This window comes from Plasmodium inui, assembly GCF_000524495.1.
Source record: "Plasmodium inui San Antonio 1 unplaced genomic scaffold supercont1.20, whole genome shotgun sequence".
Lineage (NCBI taxonomy): Eukaryota > Apicomplexa > Aconoidasida > Haemosporida > Plasmodiidae > Plasmodium > Plasmodium inui.
In genome coordinates, this window is record NW_008481854.1 from 321370 (window position 1) to 339934 (window position 18565).

An 18565-nucleotide genomic window follows, 5' to 3' on the forward strand; every position below is an offset into this window, starting at 1 on the left:
GGTTCTGATGGTTCAGGTGGTTCTGATGGTTCAGGTGGTTCTGATGGTTCAGGTGGTTCTGATGGTTCAGGTGATTTTGATGGTTCAGGTGATTTTGATGGTTCAGGTGATTTTGATGGTTGTGATAGTTCTGTTGATTCTGGTGGCTCTGCTGATTCTGGTGGCTCTGCTGATTCTGGTGACTCTGCTGATTCTGGTGACTCTGCTGATTCTCGTGATTATGCTGATTCTGGTGGTTCATCGCGTTATGGTTTTCTGGCAGGTTAAGACTGCCCACGCCCCCCCTGGCGGAGTATGTTGGCGGGTACTGATTCAGGTAGACGCCATTTCTACCGTCGTAATTACTGCCCAGTTTCGTGTTCATACCTGTTCTCATACCATCATACAGTGACAAGTAGTTGTTGTTGTTGTGGTTGTCGGTGGTGCTGCCGTTTGGACACGGGGCAGTGGTCCCTGTACCGATTAGCAACCCTGTTGGCACTCCGTTGTGGATCATCCCGTTTTGGCTCACTCCGCTGTGGATCACCCCGTTGTGCATCACTCCGTTTTGGCTGACCCCGTTGTGGCTGCCTCCGCTGTAGCTCACTACATTGTGGCTCACCCCATTTTGGCTGACCCCATTTTGGGTCCCCCCCTTGGCCTTCAAGAAGGACTCATTCGAATTCATATCGTAGTTATAAAGGGAGGTGTTAAAATGATTGCCAGGAAACTGATTCATCCGTAGACATGATTTGCTCTGTATGGCCACATATGCTCGTACTTGTCTATTCCTCTCAATGTCTTGTTTAATTTTTTTGAGTCTCCGTTTGATTATTCGTTCGTACTGCTTCTCGTTCACATAGATCACTCCGTTGCAGTCACTTTTGTGGCCTTCATAATGGATATCGCTGCATATGATTTCCCTGTACATGTCTTCCGGGTTGATTAAGCTGCTCAGGTTTTTCACGCTGCTGATTTTTTTCATGTTGCTGATTTTTTTCATGCTGCTCACGTTTTTCATGTTGACATGACCATGGATGCTTTCCTTCTTCTCTGCGTTACTTTCGTATGCGTTCTGACCACGAATCGTGTTAAGTCCATTTATCTCGGGCCCTGTAAAGCACATCGACGCCTCGTAATTACTTATTTTCCCCTTTTCCATGTGTTTGCTAATCAGTCGTTTCTTCTGCATTGTGTCGGGGTGATGGTCGAGGGAGGAGGTGTCACGTTTGCTTTGTCTGCTTTGGCTGCTTCTTCTGATTTGTTTGTTACCCCCTCCGCTCGGAAGAGAGAACCACCGAAATGTCGCATCCACCCCCCTCCTAACACAGGGAAGTTAAAAAAAAGAAAAGAAGACAACCACGGAGAGTCAACGGACAAGTGGGGCACTCACTCGGGAATAAACCAATGGCGGATTCGTAACCATCTCTACGCATACAGATGTGAGCAAGCGCAGGAAAAGGGGTCTCTGTTCTCGTGTCTGTATTTGTGTCTGTTCTTGTGTCTGTCTTTGTATTTGTATCTGTGGGGGGAGAGGGGGTGATGGACAAAAGGTTAAGGACGCAGCAGCCACTGATCTGTGTGTCACAGGCGTGGCAGCGTGTGCTGGGGCGGCCACTCCCGAACGGAGGCAAACTTATGTTTACGTGCGAATCGCGCAAAGTACACGCACAGTGTGTGTGTAGGGGGCAAAACAGACACTTGGGGGTGGAAAAAAGAGAGAAAAAAAAAGAAAAAAAAAGGGGGAGTGACAATTTGGGTGGTGGTGGGGGGTGCAGTTGGACGAACTGGGCGAGGTCAGTAGGTTAATCAAAGTTGGGCAGTTCACTGAGGTGAGGAGATTCACTGCGTTGGTAAGTCAATTGGATGGAATGACTGGATGCAATAATGAAATGGGGGAAACAAAACAAACGAAAATCATGTCGCACGGTTTTCCTCAATGTGTGTTCATGAGAAGCGAATAGGAAAAGGAAAAGAAGAAGAAACAGAAAAAGTAAAACAAAGAGGAAAACAAAAAGAAAAACAAAATGGAAAAGAAAAAACGATATGCCTCACAAATCCCACCAAACATTTACTTTAATTATTTTTTTTTTTTGCATTGACAAAAAGTACAGTGAAAAAATGTGGGTGTGAAAGTCACAGTGGGACTGATGAGGTGGTCCAGTACCACTTTGCCCGATCGTTTGGAAGGAAACGCGACAACAAGGGGCGATGGGGACGGTGAAGACGACAAGTGCGGCGAGTGCGGTGAGGACACCTCTGATAGATAAAGACCTTTCAGTCTTTCCCGGAAAATTAAGGAAAAAAAAAGCTCAGCGCAGAAGTGGAGGCAGACCGGAGGTGGGACAAGGAAAAAAAAAGGAAAAAAAGTCTGCCACTTTGCTAACTTTTCGTTCCCTTTCTGTTCACATTTTTTTGCGCATTTTTTCGCCCCCTGTTTTCCCACTGTTGTTCCATCTGGTTTCGAATTTTTTTCTCGCCTGTTCGCCAATCATTCCCACGTTTTTTTTGGCGACCTCCCTGCCTCACTGATGCGCCATTTCTCAAAAAAGAGAAAAAAAAAAGTACCCACGTACACATTTGTACCTACTTAGAAATACCCATGTCCATGCACCCAGGAATGTACGCTGACCCACTTTATGGGCTGGTTGGACTTGGGTACCCTTCCTGCCAGAGGTTTCCCCATTCCTCCGCCACGATGAAATCGCACTGAAGGAGTGGGTCGCCCCCAGCGTTTAAGGATGTAAAGGCATTCCTGGGCGTATGCGATCAGTTCATTTCCAGCGCTCTCCCATCTAAAGCGCATCTGACGAGGAGGGGCAGGGGGGGGGGGGGGAGAATTTTACCGTTACGCTTCAGGGGAATAATGCAAATGTGAGGGGACCCCAAAAGGAAGCCTCTCCCAAATGGAAACGCTGTTGTGGAATCTTTTCCTCACTCTGCTAGGGGCAGCATGTCTGGGCCTCTCCCGAGATTTGCTTTTTCCCTGTCAGTACTTCCGCCTCCCCGACCCTCATCCCTCCTCCTGGGGGTTCCAAAGGACACATTTTTTTTTTCTATCCACCAGTTGTTCTTTCAAGTGGGTCATTTTGTTAGGTGAAGGAAAACTGCCCAGGGTAGACAAAAGGTGTTCCGTAAAAGAAAAGAAAAACGGGGGGGGTGAGGAAAACACGGGTCACTTGTTCTGCACATGAGGTAGATACACACACGTCTGTACACCTCTGCAAGAGCAATTTTCCCAGTCGCCCATGGAACGATCTGCCTCTATATACATACGCTGCTGCCCAAACGCAGCGACATGCAAAATAACCACTTCGATATCGGCTCCTCTGCTTATTTGTGTACGAACCAGGGGATAGATGCGAGGAGGTTTCTATACGAAACGTTTCTTTTTTTTTTCTTTTTTTTCCCCTTACATTTACTATCCTCACCTGTATTTGTGTGGATAATTTCCTTTCCCTACCTTCACAATGGGGAAGGACACAAAAAAAAAAAAAGAAAAAAAGAAAAAAAAGAAAGAAACAAAGAAACAAAGGAACAAAGTGTGGTGCCCCGATTGGACCCTCAAAAAGGTATGCATATCACAAGCACTTTATCACAAAAGGCGCAGAGGCAAATGCGGGGGGTCCATGGGGCTACCCCTAAAGAGCGTGAAAAATGTAATAAAGGGGAAGAAATTCGTTCCGTACGTTTAACCAGAGCGTTTTCGATAAACAAACCCAAAGGACAGGAAAGAAGTGGACGACTGGCTAACGAATGGTTTCTCTCATTAACCCTGGGTGGTATATATACCTTTATTGACTGACTCTCCCTTCCAGTGAACATTCACTTCACTATGGAGGAAAAAAGAAAAAACATTACGAAATTGGAGCAACATGCGATGAGAAAACTATCTTCTCCCCAAGGAGGTAAAAAGGAAACCTTTCCCAAGCTTTCACCCCCCTTGGGGAGGTTGAAAAAGATGGACACACCGGTCAAGCGAGAGAAGATGTGAGCACGCCTTGTTAGGCAAAAAAAGTGCCTCACCTCAACTGCTCATCAGCACCGTCACTGACAAGTAGGAGTATACCCTTCGAGGAAACCTTGCCAAAGTTTCCCCCTACCCCTGGTTCAATCACAAAGGAATGATGCAGGGCATGTTCTCTGGGTTTGTTGCCTTAAGGGGGAGTGTCACTTGTTGTTCCAAAGCTGCACATGCGTAAGGTCATAAAGGTACGGCACTAACATACATAATATAACTGCGTGAAGAAGCACCCGCTTTATCCATGTAAGCCTTACGCGACCCCTTTTGCAGAAAAAAAAAAAAAAAAAAAACGATGCGCAACGGTCCCTTCTCTGTTCGTAGTGGTACGTTGTGCTTCCCCTTGTAGGAAAAATAGGAGGGGAGATGACGGCGCGGAGGCGAACCTGCTCCAGAATTTACAGAGCCGTCGGGGCGCTCACATGACGTAGGGCAGCGCAGCGTCAATTATGCAGCGATGTGATGTGAGCTGTAGTTATATGTTGTGATGATACGGCTCCTTTCTTTTTTTTTCTTTCTCCATTTTTTGACCGTTATGTTTTGCTGGCCTTTCTTTTTCTTCCCCATTTGGTCTCGTTTTCTTCCCGATTGTTCTTTTTTTTTTCCCTTTTTTTTCCTGTTTTTATTCCCCTTTTTTCCCCCTTTGTTTTCCCTTCTTTTCCGTTTATCTCCCTCCCTTCTTCGGCGCTTGACCGAAGGGGGCCTGCAAAGGTGCTACAGCTTTCCCAGTGAGAGTACTCGTTGAGGACGCAGTGGCAGGTGGAGCAGGCGGAGCAGATTGAGAAGGTGGATTCGATTGGGCGACTTCCTCTGCTACGTCTGACAGTTCGTCTCGCTGCGCAAGTGCTTTGTGGCGTCGAAGCTTGCTGCTTCGTGAGAGGGCCACCGTAGCAGCGTATGAAAACATTGCCAACCACGGCGACGACACGGCCAAGAAGCAGGACGACGACACCGCTGACAACTCCACCTTCGCCCCTCTGCTTTATGCGAAACTGCGGACGGGATGGACTGCTAAAGAGGAAGCGTGAAGAGTATCCTCATGCGGCTCCTATGCGTCAGTACGGCTCTTCTCCATCAGGCCGCTTCTTTTGCTGCGAAGCACCTGCCTGAGTTGGGTGCCTCGCGAGACAGCACATTCGAGGGGAGAGCTACCAACAAGATAGCAGATTGTGATCGAATAGAAGACGTGCAAGTAGAGGGGACAACCCGGAGGCACGACAATACAGAAATAACATTGTGCCGAATTTGCTGACGCAGCGTTGTTGGAGGCCTATTCCCCCGTGCACCTAGATCAAGACAGATAGGCTAACCAATTTTAAGTACCTCATAATGAGCAGGCCTCAGATGCTGCTGAAAAGGACCAGGGGTATTTACAACCATGGGATGATGGGCCGCGGGGGCCTAGTGGAAAATGTCCTATCGTGCAGGAAGTACCTGGGGGCGCTTTTAAATGTGCCCCATTTGGGAAGGACCGTGGAGGGAAGCGCCCCTGGAATCGGCATCGTTGGTGGTAGCCGCAAAGGGGCGAGACGACTGCTGCACGTTTTGAAGAAGTACGTACGGATCTGCTGCCGGGAGGGGGGACTGAAAAAGGGGGAGCTGCACAAAGTGGATGAAGCAGCACGGCGTTTGCTTCAGTGGAGGGGGAGCGGCCAAGTCTTCCCTCATGAGGGGAAGCCGCACGATGAGCATTTCACCAGGGAAGAGTCCTCCCCAGCGCACCTTGACAAAGGAAGCCTTCCCAGTGGCGATTGGCGGAAGAGAAGCCGATGTCACAACTCGTTCCATCCCCACAGTGAATTTTTCCCCCACCAGAAGTACGTACAATTAGCGATCGGTCTGGAACAAAACAGAAGGAAGTTCCACCACATAGTTCAAATGTACCTGTCGAAGGCACCTAAAGGGTTTGAAAACTTCGAGAAGGGGAATAAGAAGAGGGAGGAGGGGTCCGCATCGTCCTCCTCCGCGTCATCCAACTCGTTCAAACCCGATGATGAGAAAAACAACAAACGGTTTGACAACTTTTTCTTTCTCTTCTTCTTCATGTTACTTTTATTCTTTTTCCTCTTCGTCGATTCGAATGGCTTATACAACGAAGTGACACAAAACGATTTCTTTATGAATTACCTCTCTAAGGGATATGTGGACAAAATTAAGCTCATCAATAAGGATTACGTGAAGGCGTATCTCAACGTCCATGGTATGAGTAAGTACCACCAGAAGTATGTAAGCTTTCGTATAGGAAACAGTGACGCGTTTGAGCGTAAGGTGGAGCTTATCCAAAGGGAAATGAACATACAGAGGGATGAAATAATAGAAGTGCAATACACAAATGAAACAAACGTGCTGAATGAGGTCAAGAGTTATGTCCCTACTATTCTCTTCTTCCTACTCTTCGCGTTTATATTACAAAAAATAACTCTAAAAAATGTAGCCAGTAGTGGCATGGACAGGCTATTCAAGATAAACCGAATGAATCCGATTAATAAGCAGAACTTGAAAACGGATATAACGTTCTCAAGCGTTGCTGGAATGAAGCAAGCCAAGGAGGAGATAATGGAATTTGTCGATTTTTTGAAAACACCCTCTAAGTATGAATCGTTAGGGGCCAAGCTGCCCAAAGGGGCTCTTCTCTGTGGTGCCCCTGGCACAGGGAAAACATTACTAGCCAAAGCGGTAGCAGGGGAAGCGAATGTCCCTTTTTTTAACATAAGTGGAAGTGACTTTATCGAAGTTTTCGTCGGCATTGGTCCGTCTAGAGTGAGGGAATTATTCGCTCAAGCGAGAAGACACGCTCCGTCGATCATCTTTATTGACGAAATCGATGCAGTGGGTAGGAAAAGATCCAAGGGTGGTTTCGCAGGTGGAGGAAATGACGAACGGGAAAATACATTAAATCAGATGCTGGTCGAGATGGACGGCTTCCATACCTCCAATGATAAAGTGGTAGTCCTAGCAGGCACCAACCGAGTCGATATTCTCGACCCAGCCATAACAAGACCAGGAAGATTTGATCGGATTGTTAATATAAGCAAGCCCGATATTAACGAACGGTCCGAAATCTTCCAAGTGCACTTAAAAAATTTGAAATTGCATCACACATTGGACATACAGAGTATTAGCTACCTTTTAGCTTCTCTAACACCAGGCTTCGTAGGAGCAGACATTGCTAATGTGGTGAATGAAGGAGCCATTCAATGTGCTAGGAGGTCTAACATGGTTGGTGTTCAGGTGAGAGACTTCGAATTAGCAATCGAAAGAGTCATCGGTGGATTACCCAAGTCATCTTCTCTTATCTCCCCGCTGGAGAAAAAGATTATCTCTTATCACGAAACGGGACATGCACTTATCGGGTGGCTACTCGAGTATGCAGACCCTGTTTTAAAGGTCTCCATTCTACCAAGAAGTAATGGAGCCCTGGGTTATTCGCAGCACCTATCAGAAGAGATTATGCTTTTTTCGAGGGATGCCATTTTGGACAAAGTAGCCGTCATTTTAGGAGGAAGAGCAGCTGAAGAATTGTTCATCGGGAAAATCACAACTGGGGCAATAGACGATTTAAATAAAGTCACTCAGTTATCCTATTCGTATGTTTCCCAGTATGGAATGAACAAAGAGATTGGACTTGTCTCCTTTCAGCCGAACTCCTCCAGCGACTATACCTTTTATCGACCACACTCCGAGTGCCTAGCACACCTCATAGATAATGAAGTGCGCTGTCTCATTGAGACTCAGTACAACCGAGTCAAGTCAATTTTACGTAAACATGAGAAAGAGGTCCACAAACTAGCGGACCTGCTCTACCAGAAGGAGACCATCTCCTACCAGGACATCGTGCAGTGCATCGGGGAGCGCCCCTACCCGGTCAAGTCCACCTACGAGAAGTTCGTCAAGGCGAATCCGTACAGGTTGGTCGCTTCGGGGGAGGGAATTAGCGGTGACGGAATTAGCGGTGACGGAATTAGCGGCGACGGGGTCGGCGGCCAGGGAGTCCGCAGCGACGGTGGTAATGATGTAGCTACTACAGGGGTACCCCCTAACGGGGAGGCCGACAAAGCCATACAGGCCACGCTGGGAGCGCAGAGCACCCTGGGCACGCAGGATACGCGCCAGCTGGGCGAACCAAAAGAAGCCTTCGCGCAACCGCTGGCCAAGCGCGAGGAACAGAACATCACGAGGAAAGACGGGCCCACCAAGGAGGGCGCCCGGGAAAACTCCGATGACGGGAAGAAGGGCAGTAAGGTTTCTCAAGTGGGCACCACGCGCTGAGGTGAATTTTTTTTTTTTTTTTTTTTTTCTTTACACATTAAGTTGGACAGGCAACAGATCGGTGCGGTCCATGAGACGCTGGGGATGTAGAAACGAACTTGGCGTGTTTGCCCTTTAGCTGTATCGACGTGGCATGGAGGTGCGCCGCCCCCTAGTGGGGAAGCGGCTTGGGTGGCTGTGGAAGAACGGATGAATAGTACAGTGGATGGATGGACGGATTAGTGAGTCAGTGTGTGAGTGAGGCGTGTTCCCCTCTGAGGGCGTCCCGGCTACGCCTCGAGTACAGCCTCGTGGGTGCGCAAACCGGGCGAGCATCATCGACGCCCTTCTCCCCGATACATATGCATGGCGCTTTCAACTATGCTGAGCGATACGCTTAGTCTCCCTTTACTCTGCCCGCAAGAAGTAATAACCAAATGGAAGTTGTCGAATTATGGACAAATCGACACCCCTTTCTTTGTATGTTCAGCTTTTTTTTTTTTTTTTTAAACTCCACATTTGTAACATTCGAATGGTCTTTGTTTGCGCAAGTCAGCTCGCACAGGAGCGTACGCAGGGGGACCCATGGTGGTCTTCCCATCGGCGGGGGGCTCTCCGCCTTGACAAGTAGGCCTTCTTCAGCACAGCGAATTGCGGTCGCGGGGGGGGAAAAGAAAGGTAGCACAGGAAGTAGCACAAAAAAAGTGGACCAAAATGTAGAAAAAAAAATGGCACAAAAGATGGATGAAAGGATGCACCCCAAGGGAGCAAAAAGGTAATTTCCACCCGACTGCGACTCCTACAACTTATCCTTTCGTGCCACATTCTCTGCACACGGGTGGGCGCACCCTCGCCGTGATGATAAGGGTACGCTTGGGCGCACCGCGACTACTGCGCAGGGTTCCAACTGTTCGCGTGGCCTCTACACTGTGTGGCCTCTACACTGTGGGGCCTCTACACTGTGGGGCCTCTACACCGTGTGATCTCCTCAGTGCAGGCGGTACACGTACGAAGACGACTGCGTGATGTACCGAACCCACCTGTGCGTGTTGCTCGATTTGTAATTCTCGATGATCCGTAGATACTTGATTCTCAGTTTGGACAAATTAAACATGGGGATCTCGAAGAGGATGTATACCGGGCCGAAGTCTCGCTTGGCGAAGGTGTACCCGGGGCTCAGAGTTATCTTAGACCTTATGTTGTGTTCGGTCTCGCCCTAAAGGGAGGAGTGTAACAAGGGGGATGATTCGGCGCAGATGGGTCAGAATATGCTTAACGACCCAGGGAGGAGCCTCTCATATGCGATTCGACGCGATGCAAACACACTGCAGGTGCATACGAGCAGTGCTGAAGAGGGACCCACTTTGAACTTCTTTATGGTCCACAGAAGGCGGTGCTCGTTTGCGATGTACTGCGCTGAGAAGAGGTGTGAGGCGCTGCTCAGGTCCAGGTGTACGTTGGTTATGTGTTTGCAGAGGTTGCAGTTGACGAAGACGTTTGTGCAGGTGTACTGCGCGGGGATATCCAGACGAATGCGGATGCAGAGCTCGACCTGTCAGGTGGGGAAGCGGTGATGTGAGGGAAGGGGTCATGTGAAGGAAGGGGTCATGTGAGGGGAAGCGGTCACATGAGCGATGCGGTGATGTGAGGGGAGCGGTTACGTTAAGGAAGCGGTCACGTGAAGGAAGCGGTTACGTGAAGGAAGCGGTCACGTGAAGGAAACGGTCACGTGAAGGAAGCGGTCATGTGAGAGAAGCGGTGATGTGCTGAGCTAAGGGGAGAAGACGCATTCGAAGTTGGCTTGGCCGCCTCAGAAGCTTCACCGCCGCTTAACCTCCGGAATCGTACCGTGTGGTTGGGGCCATAGTTGAGACTCGCATACAGGCGGAAGGGCGCCTTGAAGTTATTATTAATCCGGTAGTTCATAAGGATGCACTCTCCATCTGGTTGGTAAAGGGAAAGAATCTTGTCCCGTTCGAACTGAGACAGATTAACCAAGTGGTTAAAATTACAGTCGTCAATAATAACGTTATTGGTGTTGTCTGAGTGAAGGTTCTTTATATACAGGTCGTCATTTAAAGCGATCTTAATGTAGGGATTCCCCTGTAGGTAGGATTTAATTTGAATGACTCCATCGACATAAGAGTAAATGATTTCCCCTTTAGAGTTCATAATGAGGTTAATCTTTTCTACAATATCGATGAATATTTCGTTTTTCTTTTCATTCAGTTGTATCGGTTTCTGCGATGCATTGGATGGTAACGTGTTTGAATTTTTCATGCTGAAACTAGAGAGGTTGGCTAATTTCTTGGTACTATTGCTAATGGTCGTTATGCTGTTTCCAACGGTGTTTCCCACGGCAGTGGCCACTCCGCCAGCGGTTATACTGCTACCAGTTGAGGATATAGCGGTACCTCTACTCCCACCACCCATACACACATCCGATGTTGAACTTATCTCGTTATGAATCAAATGACGAATGCTCTCTGTGTTGCTATTCTGAACGTATCCATAGTCAATAATCTCATCGACAATCTCGTATATTAAAATGAAATTCGCTCGGATCACTTCCTCACTTATGTGTCCACAGAAATCTTTCACTATTTTAACCACACGGTAGAGAAGCTCCAGGATATAACTCGGGGAGGAATTAAACAAGGACGTGAAGACGAAATAGAGACTGTTGTTTTTTATGTAGGTGAAGTGGATTCCGTTTAGGTAGAATAGCGGTGGAGCATCTCCTCCCTTGTGCAGTTTTACGTTTCGAAAAAACATCTCTCCGCTCCCTTTGGACACGTCGCCTCGGAAGTCTCGATTGATGATCGTGTCCCCTCGCGGGGACAGGATGTAGAACTGGGACACGACCATCTGGATGGGGGGCCCCTTAACTGGTGAGCGGTGAGAAGCGGGAGTGGTGAATGAGCCAGCGACACTCGATTTAGGCAAACCACTTATCAGCGGAATTGAAAAAGGGAGGAGGAAGGATTACATACACACACGCGTGTACGTAAGTACGACCGCTGTGCTGCCCCCATGCAACTGCGCGAGTCGACTCAGCGTAGCACCCGAACTTACTCCCTCACGCGTGGTCTCCCTTCCCCTTCGTGGGAACGCCCACCTCCCCACGGTCTGGAACGTCACCTCCGCGATCGCTACGCCCGGGCGGGTTCCACAATGGGAAAAAGAAAAAATACCAAAAATGTGCCTCAAATGTGCCTCAAAAATGTGCCCCCCAAAATGCAAAAGAATTACGAAAAAATTCCCAACGTGGGGGAAAAGCCACTGCATCCCCCCTCGACTGAAGCGTGCACGTGGCGCTTCGCTTCATCGCGTGACGAGTCATTCAGTACGACCGAAGAAGTGAAGAAGCATTAGCAAAGTTGTATCTTCCGAGTAGTAACGAGGATACCTAACTGATATCCCACCGTGCGCACCGCCCAGCGCCAAGCAAATCGGGCCAATCCATTTTCAGTGCAGTTAAGAGTTTATACTATTGTGTGAAGTTAATTATTTGTTCCTTCCCAGTTCGTCCTCACGAGTGGCGCGAGACGGCGCACGCTCTAGCGATGACTCTTTCCTGATTACTCCGTCGCTCAGGTGCAGCGGGCAGCGGCGTAACGGGTAGCGCCATCACGGATCCGCGTCGAAACTGCCAACACCGAACCGCAAACCCGAGTAACTTCTTAACCGCTCACCTACGCAGCCGCACTGCGCTTGTCACTCCACGGGGGGATAACCCGCGCACTGCTGCCCTGCTGGCGTTAAAAAAAAAGAAAAACTGACAAGCAAAACGCAGCCAAAAGTAACACAACACAATGTAAGGCAAGGCAAGGTAACCCGCTTCGACTCACCCATCAAGCACGCCAAACGTGTGATGACAACGCCTAGGTACAAAAAAAAGGCGATGCACATATTTCCCCCCTGGGAAGCGCCCATTCGCAAGGAAACGGAGCCTAGGTATGCACTCCGCAATGCAACACTCCGCAATGCAACACTCCGCAATGCAACACTCCGCAATGCAACACTCCGTAATGCAACACTCCGCAATGCAACACTCCGTAATGCATCACTACGGCTCCGCCTCCCCCCCCTTAGCTGAGGTCAAACCCCTGTGTGCCGCTTATCGCCGTGAGCAGGTTCTTGTGCAAGATCTCCCTGGACGCGTAGTCGGGCAGTTTGAGCAAATTAACGCACGTGGACGCAGTGGGCAGTCTCGTATCGTCCACGACGCGAAAGATGCAAAACTTAGGGTAGAGCTCCTGGAAGCCAAGCAAAGGAGACCTAGAGCAGCTAGTGACGAACATAAGGAAGAGGCTCTTCTCCTTTGGAGAAAACGTTTTCAAAATGTGATATAGGTTTAAGACAGTTTCACTATTTGCAGTGTATCCTCCACCGTAAACAACGTTCCTTCTCAAATCATCCACGTCGAAACATTTGTCGTTGCCCGAAATCAGAGTCTTTAATTCATGAGCATTAAAAAGTTTGAGCCATTTGGTAGGAATCAATTCGGACAGCCCTTTCAAAAAAGCCTGGGTTTTTTTCCGCACCATTTTTTTATACTTATAATTTATGTACAGTTTTATGTACTGCTTCTTATTTTTGTCGTCCACTAGTATGTTCCTTCCGTTTTCAATCAGGTCGATGCACTGCAGGTCCTCCGCTTGCGCTCCGCGTCTGTGTGCTGTTGGGTTATCTATGCGTGCACCTGATGGGTTATCTATGCGTGCACCTGATGGGTCGTCTATGCGTGCACCTGATGGGTCGTCTATGCTCGCACCTGATGGGTCGTCCATGCTCGCACTTGATGGGTGATCTCCACTTCCACCCCCTTGGCCATCTCTGTTCCCACCGACTGGATCCCCCTTGCCGCCACCTTCCACACCTTCCACAGCTTCCACACCTTCTACATCCTCCATATCCTGCACATCTTGCGGTCCCTCCTCCGAATCGAGGTCGTCACCGCTGCGCAGCGGATACGTCAAGACCTCGCCGTCTGAGCCCAGGAGCACCCCATTCGACGTGGGACTCAAATTGGGCTCGTTCCGACGTAAGAGCATCTCCACGATGGGTGAATCAGCGTTGTAGTTCGCACCACGGTACCGCTCTGTCGTATTCACCTCAGGCACATGGTCCTCCAGCGGCATCGGCGAAAGGGAAGAAAGATTTCGATCGAGCGTGTTTATCAATGCGTCCAAATTATCGATGATGTTGAAGAAGCTGTTAATATTGTCATGGTCGTGCGAGACTCCCGTCTGGGAGAAGAAGCGCCTCACCACGTTTCCCCGGCTGCTTACCCCCCCGAGGAAGCTTCCTCCAGTACTGCTTGCCCCGCCAAGGAAGTTTCTTCCATCACCGCCTCCCCCCGCAGAGAGCTGCCTCCCCAGGGCCTGAAAGTAACTAATGATGTCCTCGTACTTACGTACGTCCCCCACGTCGGGTTTCTTCCTCTCGTAGACGCAAAAGGTAAGTGAGAGGTTCTCCACATGGGGGGTGTTCTGAATGTAAAGCAAGCTTTTGAAAACATGTTGATCAATAAAATATAAATCGTTAATATCAATTTCGACATCCAAGTCTATTTCATCAGACAGGAGGAAGCTCAAAAAAACGTCATTAAAAACGGATTCAATGAGTATGCGCTCGTAAATAGCCTTCCCGATTACCTTCCCAGCAAAGGTATACAAATTTAAGTTATCATTTGAATGGAACCTCTTCGGGTAGAGGGTCCCATTGTGTACATAATCGAAGAGAAAAAATTTCGAATGGAAAATCTCTCTACACAGAAGAATCATGAATTCTTTAAAGAGTCCCCCTCCATCAATTCCAGTTTCTTCATTCCCATTCTGATCAATAAAAGCGACTCTAATGTTTTGCTTCACCTGAGTACCGTCAAGCATGTGAAGCAATATGAATGCGTCTTCCACTATGTGTGTTCTCCTAATCAAGTGGTGCTTCACATCGACGAAACTGAATCTGCTATCATCTCGGATGCTCTCCTTAGACTTATTCCTATTGTTGTAAAATATTAATATGCGATCATCAAAAGGGAGAGTAAATGGAGTAAACCTCAACAAGTAGTTAGCCAACTCGTTAACGTGCTTGATGTTATAATTCAGATAGGCATCGTTCTTATCGATGAAGAGATTTGATTCCGTGTCGTAGTTATTACTTCCTGTACTGCTGCTCATCTGATTGGAACTACTTCCACTGTTATTCTGATCCCCAATAATGTTAAATCGGTTCTTTAGCAAACTACTCGTTTCCTTTATTACGAAAAAGTCTTCCTCGAAGAGATGCACGTACCCGTTGACCTTGTACAATTTCTTCAGTAGAAATGGCAGTACATAGTTCAGTCCTCTTCTGTCCCGATTGTACAAGAGGTAGCTTATTAGGGTGGAGATTATTGCCGACGCGTCTTCTCCGCCTCGGCTGTTGTGCATGCTGCTCTTGAAGCCACCACCGATGCTGCTCTTGTTAGCTATTCCAATTCCGTCATACGTGTCGCACGCTGAGAAGTGCATTCCTCGACTTAGAAAATGGTCGGCACTGGAAGGGTAGAGTCTCCCCATGGGGGACGGCTCACCTGTGCTAAGCGAGTCCAGCGCCTCCAGAAGGTCCTCCGGTCTGCAGTCGGGTAGGATTGCGACACTCGATGGGAAAGACGCCTCTTCCGTCGGACCAAGCACAATGGGTATCTCCTCGAAGCAGCGCAGGGGTTCACACAAGTGGGCTCCATTGCTGACCGCTCCACTGCTGACCGCTCCACCGCTACCCCCCCCTTCGATCTCCTCTATGATCCGCTCCTCCTTCCTATTCATCTCCCGCTCATACTGCTCATCCTCATCGTTGTACGTGTCCTCCTCGTTGATAGCTTCCGTGAACTCCTCCAGTTCGGTGTCATCTCCGCCTTCTCCTCCCTCCTGTCCGTCTCGTCCCACGACTCCTTTCTCCTCACAAGCTAGCCGATTCATCACCTCGCAGTTAATAGCATACATGGATTTCTTCAGTACCACCCACAGGGACATTAGAAGCAGTTTGCATACCTTCTTGAACGCCAAACTAGCCATAAAATGTTTGCACAGTTTAAAACCCTGAATGTCTATTAGGTTGACAAACATGCTCGCCACGATGTAGTAGTGCAGAAGAAAACAGAGGGAGGAAATATATATAGACACAATGGTGTGGTCGAAGTACGGGAAGGCGGAGAGGTACTTAAAGAACAGAGTGTCGTTTGCATTACAATTGGTAAACCATAGTAGGTACACTTCTCTGATCAGGTAAATGTGCATGTCGTGCTGGATGAGAATCTTCTTCACCTTCAATATGATGTCGTTATTTAGAAGATCCTCATCCCATGGGCGCTTCCCTCTTTTTCCCTTCGGCCTGATGAGATTTTTCAGGCTGAAGAGGCGGTTACGCTGCTGGCCTCTCCACACTGTCTTCTGCGTCGGTTGATCTGTTGAGAGATGCCTCGTCTGGGGGAGGAATCGGTACGTTGGGCCGCTCCCGGGAACCTCCTCCGCTCTATTGTCACCAAGGGGGGTTCCACCGATGAGGCCATTTTCACCAATTCGACTACCACGAAGCACTCCTCGCTGATTAATGAAATCATTTCTCCGGCCCCCAATCACGAACACCTCGTTGCTCACATTTTTTACGAACTCGTAGTAGTTTCTGTACCGGTGGAAGATGCCCCTGTGGATGGTCCTAAAGGGAAGAAGAAAGAACAACAGCGCGTCCAGCCTTTTAAACCCCCCCCTCTTACAAATCTGCACTAAAGAGTCGACTACCCCTCTGGAGTAGTAGAAGCCCATGTGTGAGAGAGACCCATCTGTGTGACGATCACCTTCGTGCCGATCACCTGTGTGCACTTCTTTCTTCTTATTTGGAGCCGATTGCTCCCATGCGACTTCGCCGAAGGAGCCGGATCGCTTCTTCCCCGCCACCTCCTCCGTTTCGGTGTGCTCCCGGTTGCTGCTGCTGAAGATGGCTTCGTTGCTGCATATGGCTCCGCTGTGGGGGGTGGCGAACTCGAACTGCGCATCGGCATGGGCGTCACCATCTCTGTCTGTTCTGCCGATACGCTGGGTACATCCCCCTATCCCGCAGTTTCCATCGATTTCTGCTATTCCTCGGATTTCTGCTATTCCTTCTCTTCCTCTGATTACTCCGATTTCTTCTCCTTCCCCTCCCCCCACCCTGTACACATACGGGTGATACCTCAGCGAGAGGAACAGGTAGGCCTCCAGCAGGATATTCAAAACGTTGTCCTGCACCAGCGCCTCATTCGTGTGAACAAACAGAAGAATATTCTTAAATAAGTTTACCCCGGATATATTCTTCCGATCGAAGGAGGCATGATTAAACAAATGGTATTTGTCCAAATGGAAAGGAAGATTCTCATTTGAGTAAACCAGCTCCTGCATTATGTCCACATCATGTCGTCCATAGGTCCTATTAACTATCTTCAAGAGCAGCAGTTTCATCATTCCAAGTTCTTTCTTCACGTCAATAGGGATGGAAAAAATGTCGAAAATTGGATACTTAAAAAAAGCTATGTACAAAGAATGGCAATCCTTTAGCTGATCTACAGAGATAGAAACAAATTGTAAAAGCAAGTTAACTTTTCCTTTAACCTCCTCTACAGTTTCGTGTTTTATTTCATGTCCCTTAATCTTCAGAGAGAATAAAAAAATATATATAAGATCGCACAAGTAAATCAGTAGCCTGGTCGAGCTGCACCTAAAAATCTGCTTCGCTGAATATGACAGGAGTAACTTTCTCAAAATGCAGATAATCCCATCCATCGTTAAAATGATGTAGTCACTTATTCTTTGAAGTGATTGCAATACGTTTTTATCATTACGGGGTTTACTCTCTAAGTTTTTCTCTTCCCGAGAGTTTATCTCCTTCTCCATGTGGGAACAGAAGGACTTATTCAAAATGAAATTGTACATGTGGTAGAGGTAGAGCCCCTGCCCATTGTCGTATCTTCTAGGTTGGGCATACACCACAGTGGGGGAGACTCCTCCTTGGCTACCCCTCCCTACCTCGCTGCCAATTAACGAATGACCCCTACACCGCCTCCTCACACTTCGCACCCCCGAGTGGTACTCTCCATATATATTTTCACCATATAATCTGTACCCTCCCAAGAGAACATCCAAATGGTTAAGTAAGACTTGTATCTCCTTTTTATGTCTGTAGAGGAACTTATTGCTAACGTGGATTGCTTCCTTCTTCTTTGTCTCTTTTCTCGGTTCGTTTGCATCCAGATGGGTATAGCCGCTTCCATCCTTTTCGATTTTTTCCCCCTTCACCGAATGGGGCTCATCCAGTTGCCCCACTTTGCCATAGAGCTTCAGCACATCTAAGAGGTATCTCACGGGAGGGTACAGTCCCTCAAAGTTCATGCCTTTATAGTAGTAGTAGCAACTTCGAATGGAGTACAAAAAGGTGGAGCTGACAGAAAATTCATAGAGGCATATTCGCAAGGCTCTCTCATACACATCCGGCGCGACCAGGTTCTGCAACAACATCACATCATTGATTCTCTTCCCGATGAGAATCTGAATCTCGTTCCTCCTTTTCTCAATGCATTTTTTAAAGCTTACATAGGTGCCGATAACCTTAAAGGCGTTTTTCCTCCTCGTCAAGTTGAGGTGGATTTCTTTCTCTTTTTTGGCCCTCTCGATGAAGGAGTCCTTGTTGAGGATAACATGTTTCTTCCCGCTCAGGTTGATCTTCCTGTTTTTGCTTTCTCCATTAAACATGTTCGTGCGCCTCGCGGGGGAGCGGTTAACACTGTGGGCGTGAATGGCGCGGCTATCGCTGATGACGCGGTTATGCGGTTACGTGGAGGACGCAGTTACGTGGTTGACGCTGCTATCGATGACGACGCCGCTGGAACGGGCAACCAGTTCTATACACCCCTCCAATTGGCGCCGGGTTTTCAAAATGGGGGGGCGCGCTGCTAAAGTGGGACGAGGGGGGTTCCGGCCATATGCGAGCGTCGCAGAGGAGGCCTTTGCAGGTAGGCAAGTACGTGTATGTGAGGGTGTGCCTATGTATCTGCCCATCTATCTGCCAAACAATCTGCCTACGTATGTCAGAAGGTGGCTGTGCACGTGGCCTGCGGACGTGCCTATGTGCACACCGAAGCGGACGTTGCTGTGTACGATTTCGCGCATGCGTTTCTCACTTGACCCCGTTCGCATTCGTCCGTACATGTGCAAACGTGCGGGCGGTCACTTTCACAGGTTAATAATAACATAGGGCGGTATGCACATATGCATGTATCTTTATATACATGCTCATGGG

General features: G+C 48.4%; 4 protein-coding genes across 4 annotated transcripts in view; 1 reads left to right on the forward strand and 3 right to left on the reverse strand.

Annotated features, from left to right (window-relative positions):
* Positions 1-1171, reverse strand: part of C922_04185 (hypothetical protein) — a gene marked incomplete at both ends in the record, with an annotated part of 2740 nt that extends 1569 nt beyond the window's left edge. The window contains one exon of the mRNA XM_008819770.1: positions 278-1171. Coding sequence (XP_008817992.1) covers positions 278-1171 — 894 coding nt within the window. The remainder of the gene's footprint in view (positions 1-277) is intronic.
* Positions 1172-5329: 4158 nt separating this feature from the next.
* C922_04186 (AFG3 family protein) lies at positions 5330-8269 on the forward strand (the record flags this gene model as incomplete). Its single annotated transcript, XM_008819771.1, has 1 exon — positions 5330-8269. One exon carries the CDS (start codon positions 5330-5332, stop codon positions 8267-8269), a length of 2940 nt encoding a protein of 979 aa, XP_008817993.1.
* Positions 8270-9236: 967 nt separating this feature from the next.
* On the reverse strand, positions 9237-11116 carry C922_04187 (hypothetical protein; the record flags this gene model as incomplete). The annotated part of the gene is made up of 3 exons (XM_008819772.1): positions 9237-9464; positions 9612-9800; positions 10097-11116. 3 exons carry the CDS (start codon positions 11114-11116, stop codon positions 9237-9239), a joined length of 1437 nt encoding a protein of 478 aa, XP_008817994.1.
* A 1223-nt stretch (positions 11117-12339) lies between these two features.
* On the reverse strand, positions 12340-18018 carry C922_04188 (hypothetical protein; the record flags this gene model as incomplete). The annotated part of the gene is made up of 1 exon (XM_008819773.1): positions 12340-18018. The coding sequence occupies one exon, from the start codon at positions 18016-18018 to the stop codon at positions 12340-12342; it is 5679 nt and encodes a 1892-aa protein (XP_008817995.1).
* Positions 18019-18565: the final 547 nt, after the last annotated feature.